Raw genomic sequence first — 7,414 nt, 5'->3', positions numbered from 1 at the left:
TGGTTTAAGCTGGTGTTATTAGCTGGTTTTGGTTTAGCTGGTAGCTGGTTTAAGCTGGTATTATTAGCTGGTCAAAGCTGGTTTAGGTTTAGCTGGTCAAAGCTGGTTAAAGCTGGTAGCTGGTATAGCTGGTATTATTAGCTGGTCTAAGATGGTTCAGGTTTAGCTGGTCTATGCTGGTAGATGGTTTAAACTGGTATTATTAGCTGGTAGCTGGTCTAGGCTGGTTTAAGCTGGTAGGTACATTAACTTTGCCTGGAAAGGATGCATGGTCATGGTGAATTTCAGCCAGGTTCTCACAGCACATGCCATATAAAAACAGTATATAAAAGTGAGCAAAATCATATATCAATTTCATACATACATACATTTATTTAACACAGCTTACAAAGAACCTCAAAAACAACATTCATAAATAAATAACAAATAAATACATAAACTTCAAGATCTGTGAGAACAGTTGTGCTCGTCAAATTTCATACCTAATTTGGTTTAACCCATTTAGGCCTAACCTCCTAAATCAGAAATTAGCCTACAAAAACAAATATGTTGCAACATACTGTACATGTACTGTAAGCCCCTCCCATACACTAAAATGTGTACCCGGCCTGAATGGGTTAAAGCTTTATGGAGCAGCATCTTCACATACATTTGTCAGTACATGAGCAGTTATGACCAATGATTATTCCATCGGGAGTTACTTCCACAGCAAGTAAATGAGGACTCTCCCTTTTTTTCCCATGGATCTGTAGCATTTTGCATTCATAGAAGTAGCTATGAGCGTTAAGTCACATACATGAGTTTGTGTGTGGATAGTTGCGGCCCAGTTGTGTTTGTGGGTGGATAGTTCTGGCCCAGGCCTGCTGCAGTCTGCATTCTCTCTGTAGTTCATTGAACTTTGCGGTGATAACGCAACCATTGCCATTGTCCAGGGTGAGATATCTGCAGCGCCTCTACATCTTTTGTCTATTGTCCTTTCTTTAGATGTCCTTTTTTCTGAAATGAATCTCCCCATAGCCGTCTTCCTCTTGTAAGATCTTCTGCATTAATGGTCTTCTCCTGCAGCTACCACTGGAATCAGTCTGAAAGAAAACAAACAACAATCCCCACCAACAAAAAAATATATAATTAGAGGAAAGAAAAGATGAGTATTAAAATGTTTTCATTTACCTCTATTGTTTTATCGATTTTAGTGCGTACAAGTGGCTAAATATGTAATTTTAGACACAATAAGCTGTCAATTTCTTTGTTACTATTTACACCAGCACCTATTTTTATTTTATTTTTTATTTTATTTAACCAGATAAAAACACATTGAGACATGATCTCTTTTTCGAGTGTGACCTGGCCAAGAGGCAGAAATAAAAAATTACACAATCCTTGCTTACATACAACTTACAAGACATCACAACAAAAATAGAACATCCATGATACACAAACAGATACCTAAAAACTCCAAAAATACAAAGTGTACACTAAATAATAAACTAGTTTGCAATTCACAGGTAGCAGTACACGCACAGTGTGCCCAATGTACCCAAAGGAAGAGATCACAGAGCAAATTAATTACAGGTCTGAAAAAGTGCAAGCGTTTGTAGGTCTATAAGTCACATCTGCCCATGAAAAAGTGTAGTTTTTTTTAATGTCCAACATATTTGTATTTAACTTCGTTAAGTTAACATGAGTATAACTAAACACATTTTAAACTAAATCAAAGTGTTACATTTCACGATTCCAATTCAAAAGAAGCAAAAATAGCATATCTACAATAGCAGGCTCAAGTGGTTAAATATCTAAAAAAAAAAAAATGTTTTACATGAATCCAAAATACACTGATGATTGTGCTGTCAAATTATGAAACTATATGGAATCTATGAAAAGGTTTGGGGGGGTCCCTGCTTCATCTCTCCCTCAACTAAGGGGCCCTTGGCCTGAAAACGTTGAAGACCCCTGATCTAGTAAGCATAAGCGGTTTTGCATAATAAAACTGTAATCACGATGTTAGTTCAACATGGAATTCCTATGCTATTCTCTCACCTGGAAGACTCCCTGCATGCGTCGGCGGACACGGCGACGTGCAGCGGGGTTCTGCCCATGTGGTCCAGCAGCCTCTTGGCGGCATCTGCGCTCTCCCGTGTGGTCGGTCTGCACCGCCAGCGTGGCACTCTGGGTGATGAGGTCCGAGATGATGCTGGGGCCCGGCTCGTCGCCTCCGCTCTCCTCCTCGCCGTGCAGGCCGCACTCTGAGCTTCCTCCGGTACGCAGAGACGCCAGCATCAGCGGGATGATGCTGTCTGGGGGAGAGGATAACAGAGGGATACATGGTTCAGCCGGGGTTCATCTGGAGGAGTTAAGGTCGTTACACACTGCTGTGTTTTTTCTGCCGAATATAGGAGCGAATTTCAGAGCACTTAAATAAAGAAATCAACCTCACGTTATGTTAATCACGATTGCACACTCGTGCCCAATTCGTATTTATTTTTCGACCACAGGGTCCCTTGCTCTCTCTCTCTGTCTTTGCCCTGAAAAAAAGTATTTCGCAAAGAAAAAACGCAGCAGTGTGCAACCAGCTTTACAGTACATTTTCTATTTATTTCCAAACCTTCAAAATGTAAACTATTCTGTTCTCCCCAATTGACGAATTGGGAGTCATTCTCCCAGTTCCCTTTGAACTATGCACTACACCAGGGGTGGGCAACTTTGATGATTGAGAGGGCCACTATATTTCCACTGTCACTCCAGAGGGCCACATTGCATATTGCTACGTCCTACTTTGTCATTCTAGTATCTCATACAAAAGAAGCAAAAATAGCCGATCTACAAGCTCAAAACGCGTCGTGCTGCAACACATTTTGAGCTGTAACACTTTGATTTAATTTAAAATGTGTCGCTGGTTTTCCATGTATGCACTACACACTCCCTGTTGCTTCTAACCCCTACTGTTGGTCTTGCGGAGCACGTATACAACTACATGCATCCTCCGATGCACATGGAGTCACTGATCGTTTATTTTCACCTGTCAGTGAGGTGTGCATAACGGATGCTATCCCTCATGATTCTACTCCTCTCTGAACTGGTGCCCCAACCAGCAAGGTGGGAGTGCTGAGAGGCATGTAGTTTACCCCTTGCTTTAGTCAGTGTGTCGGACACCCAAATTTACAATAAAATGAACTATCCAAAAACAAATTCAAGTTCATGGCGATTGAGCCAACTGTATTAAAACCAACCAACATCCAAAGTGCTGACAATATCCTTACTGAATGTGTATTATTTTGTAAATGGCCGTATTAGACCGAGAGAAGAACAACAGTGAAGAAGAAATAAAAAAAGGGGGCAGAATAGACCAGTTCCACCTGATGTGGGAAAGATTTCTTCTCCATGTTAATGGATTGTAATGACAAGTGTTTCTATTTGTATGGATAGCATAGCATAGAAATCCTCCTTCCCTTTTTATTTTTAGCTGTTTTTGTTTTGGACTCTTGTGTAGGTATTTGGTTATGTTGTGTTGTTCAAAAATCCAATAAAATATGAATCACACACTCACACAGTCTCTCACACACACACACACACACACACACACACACACACACACACACACACACACACACACACACACACACACACACACACACACACACACACACACACACACACACACACACACACACACACACACACACACACACACACACACACACACACACACACAAAAGAAGCAGTCAAAACAATAAGCCATACCCGGTCCTTTGACATTGACACCCAGACAATCTGAGTCCAGGTCGGCCTGAGGTCGGGTGAGGAAGAGGTCAGCAGCCTTGCCTTGCTGCAGCGTCCACTCTCTCCTCCATCCATGCTGGGCAGCAGAGGCCTGTCTTCCATCTGGCAGGGGTTTTAAATACGCTTTAGTACACATGGCTTTGTCTGTTTGTCCTGTGTCTGTCCGGACTGTCATTGGTCAATTGGTGTCTGTTTGTATGGCCAAGGTCAAATTGGCCAAGGTTCGCGGGACGCTTAATGAAATTAACGCACTTCACACTGGGGGTGATTTTGACGTTCTGTATAGTATTTATGGGCTAGAATATATACTGGATGGTTAGCAATGTTTTTGTCCATGGTCATGTTGCGTTTTATTGTCTATTTTTATTTCACTTATTCTACCAATGTGAAGCGAAAGCCAAGTGTTCACAAGTAAAGTTTCTGTTCCATTCTTCTCACCTGTGGTTTCTTGGGTGGAACCTCCTCCTCCAACCATCTCTGACTCCTGCCTCCATCGATAAGGGCCCCGTCCTGGGTCTTAAAGTTCCTAAGCAGAGAGAATCAGCGCTTTCATTTCAAGCTACAACATATACTGTGTGTGTGTGTGTGTGTGTGTGTGTGTGTGTGTGTGTGTGTGTGTGTGTGTGTGTGTGTGTGTGTGTGTGTGCGTGCGTGCGTGCGTGCGTGCGTGCGCACGCACACAGAGCAACGTGATTGTTTTATCAAAGGAGCCCTCTAAACCAGTGGTTCCCAAACTTTTCAGGCCGCGACCCCCAAATAATCATATAATTTACCTGGGGACCCCTCATCCTGACAAGCACTAAGAGTTGAGGAATTACATTTTGTATGTGAAAATAGCAGATCTATATGCTCTCAACGCTCGAGGCGATGTGAGCATGTAGATCGGCTATTTTCAAAATTTCAGCCTCTTATATTTTACAATTTGACCAATGTTTAATTTGTCATTTCAGAGGTATTAAAAAGTCCTTAAATTGTCACATTAGAAATATACATTAATTTAATCATCTGGGGACCCCCCCAAAATAATTATGGTGGTCCCGACCCACAGGTTGAGAACCACTGCTCTAAACAACAAAGGCGTTCTGTAAGAATAGCAACAGAAACCCCTCATCCATCCATCCATCCATCCATCCGTCCACTCACTTCATTCCAAAGTATAATACAATAGAAACATGGCAAAGGGAGCAATGATATGGTTTGCCCATAGGCTTGTGGATTCAAAGCTTTCTGCTGTTTCTGTAACTATTTCTGTGTACTTCCAGTTTCTGTGTAGAAAAGAAAGCCACTCATTGCATATGTGCTCACTCCATTCTACTTGTGTGGCGTGATGTAGGCATATCTAATTAATATTAATGTTTGTTTTATATAGATTTGTATCAGTGGGCCGTGGTTTCGCTGTACTTGCAGCCAGAGAGCAGACACTTCGTCAGCAGACCACCTGCAGTTACACTCACTGTGGTGTCTGTTATCTGGTTCTCTCTCACAACTTCAAGTCACAAGTCAGACAGTTCTTTAGATTTTAGGGTAGTTACTTTCTTCGTATTTGGTGTTTATCATATTAGTATTTTCAATGGTCGTTGACTCGTTCCGAGCCGAATCACCACCGTGTTTACATGCCGTGGCCCGTGAGAGAACGCTGTTATGCGGCTGCTGATTATTAATCAAACTAATAACAGGCTTCTATGCATGGCTGTAGTTATTTTTTTTAAGGTGACACTGTGACCCGTTTGCCGTTCGGTTTTGTCATAGCTTTGTTTGTTTGGCTCGGCAGCAAATGTGTATTTCTGGTTGAAATATTGTGCAGCCGAGACAACATCATAATGCTGACTTTTTCACCAAACATACCTCTCAGTTTCAGTTGCGTTGGGGTGAAAGCTGATGTTTTTCAGCAAATCCTGTGGTTTTCAGGACAGCTGTCCCAAAAATTTCACCGCTTGCTCCTTGACAAAGAGGGAATATTTTGTATGCAACCCACACCACCACAGTGACCACACCCTATGTGGATCAGAAATGAAATAGAATTTTTAGAAATAAGTAAACTATCGTGACTGACACTTTATGGATGACAAACTTGGCACAAAATGGCTTATTATGGAAACTCAAGTCATTTTACACAGTTAAATAGCCTAGTTAAGAACACAAAACAAATAATGTATTACCTAAACCAGGGGTCTTCAACGTTTTCAGGCCGGGGACCCCCAAACTGATGGGGAGATGGAGCAGGGAGCCATATTTTTTATTTTATTTTAAACATGTACAAGTTACAGCGAGCAGGGTGGGCCGTACCACTACCATTTCTAAACATACTGAGAACCAATGTCAATAATATCAACAATCTGTCAAATGCATAGTAGTCATGTATTCAAGCTATTCAAAATGGATAGTCATGATTTATTGTAAAAAAAAAATATATATATAATCTTTTTTTTTTTTTTTTTTTAAAGCAATAATTTCGCGGACCCCCTGGCCCTGCAGTACCTCCGCGGACCCCCTAGGGGTCGCGGACCCCCTGTTGAAGACCCCTGACCTAAACAAACACAACAGAATGGGTGTATTATTATTATGAGCAAGCTATCAAAGCCACACGATGAAATGCAGTATCTCTCACTCTCTCTCACTCTCACTCTCACTCTCACTCTCACACACACACACACACACACACACACACACACACACACACACACACACACACACACACACACACACACACACACGTAATTCAAAGTAGACCTATTGTATAAATAAACTCAAGACAATTCCAGCATTGTAGCCCCTTTTACGAACTCCCGTTAGCATCGCGCTAGCGCTTTATGCTAGCGAAAAAAGGGGTTCTGCACTGACTGACCGTCATGTTTCAGGGCTATATTAATAGTATTTCTGTGTGTCAAAACTCACCTTAAGATGTCCGCTTCTGTTCTCCTTTCTTCTATCTTCTCTGAATCCGGTTTATTGCTGTGTTTATTGCATCCAGCAGCGCAACGCAACATCACAACTCTGTTGACAATGACTAGAGACAGCAGAGCAGCGCGAGCGAATCTTGGCGCCTCCTCTCGGATAAGCAACCTAGAATGCACCGGGCGTGTCGCGTGCAAAAAAAGAACAGATCTACAAGCTCACAACGCGTCGAATTGCGCAGCGTTGTAGATCTTTAGATCTGTTCTGTCTGTAACCACAGCAACGCAGCTCGCACAGAATGCTCTCCAATGCATTCTTCTGTCCTATGATTCTGTCACTGTGTGACTGCTTTTTTTCTTTTCCTTTTTCTTCTATTGTTCTAAGTTCTGCTTTGGCTTCATCCAGGAAGGGAGTTTTCTTTATAATGAATGGATGGATGCATTAATGGATGCATGTTGTCTTAATGATATTATAATAATAATTATAATAATCATAATTTATTATACATATTTTATGTCACATACAAGAAATGTAAAATAAATACATAATTTCTAGAAGCCTATATAATTTCCCTGAATTAGTGATATGTCTCAAGTCTATCCTTATGTGTAGAGGAAAATAATAAAAAATAAGGGAATGGATCATAGTCATTGAGAAAGTGATGTAAAATACTATTTCCAGCAAGGCCAGTCAGGCTAGATAGATTTTTAGCAGGAGACTCCTGATTGTCTCCACCAGGCCG

At 41.4% G+C, this 7,414-nt stretch overlaps 1 protein-coding gene across 3 annotated transcripts; it reads right to left on the bottom strand.

Moving 5' to 3' along the window:
- Positions 1-348: 348 nt before the first annotated feature.
- Positions 349-7,078, bottom strand: LOC308290868 (neurogenic locus notch homolog protein 2-like). 3 transcript variants are annotated; one of them, XM_080732781.1, is made up of 6 exons: positions 6,673-7,078; positions 5,623-5,717; positions 4,216-4,303; positions 3,739-3,879; positions 2,038-2,294; positions 349-1,082 (listed from the first exon to the last, which is right to left on the bottom strand). In XM_080732781.1, the coding sequence occupies exons 3-6, from the start codon at positions 4,250-4,252 to the stop codon at positions 981-983; spliced, it is 537 nt and encodes a 178-aa protein (XP_080588907.1). In that variant the 5' UTR covers positions 4,253-4,303; positions 5,623-5,717; positions 6,673-7,078; the 3' UTR covers positions 349-980. The 3 variants fall into 3 exon arrangements, with proteins under 3 accessions (XP_080588907.1, XP_080588908.1, XP_080588906.1); XM_080732782.1 differs by lacking the exon at positions 6,673-7,078 and having other exon boundaries at positions 5,623-5,750; XM_080732780.1 differs by lacking the exons at positions 4,216-4,303; positions 5,623-5,717; positions 6,673-7,078 and having other exon boundaries at positions 3,739-4,199.
- Positions 7,079-7,414: the final 336 nt, after the last annotated feature.

The sequence above is a fragment of the Nannobrachium achirus genome, assembly GCF_963921795.1.
Source record: "Nannobrachium achirus genome assembly, chromosome: 1".
Taxonomy (NCBI): Eukaryota; Metazoa; Chordata; class Actinopteri; order Myctophiformes; family Myctophidae; genus Nannobrachium; species Nannobrachium achirus.
The sequence above is the reverse complement of the archived record's forward strand: the minus strand, read 5'-3'. Positions and strand labels throughout refer to the sequence as shown.

What these genes read in the sequence shown, in the direction of transcription:
- LOC308290868 (XM_080732780.1), bottom strand. Translation starts at nt 3,952, where the DNA reads ATGACAGTCCGGACAGACACAGGACAAACAGACAAAGCCATGTGTACT. An exon ending in TGTCAATGTCAAAGGACCGG is followed by an intron (nt 2,295 to 3,738) that starts GTATGGCTTATT and finishes CCTCTCCCCCAG; the next exon opens with ACAGCATCATCCCGCTGATG. An exon ending in GCATGCAGGGAGTCTTCCAG is followed by an intron (nt 1,083 to 2,037) that starts GTGAGAGAATAG and finishes GTTTTCTTTCAG; the next exon opens with ACTGATTCCAGTGGTAGCTG.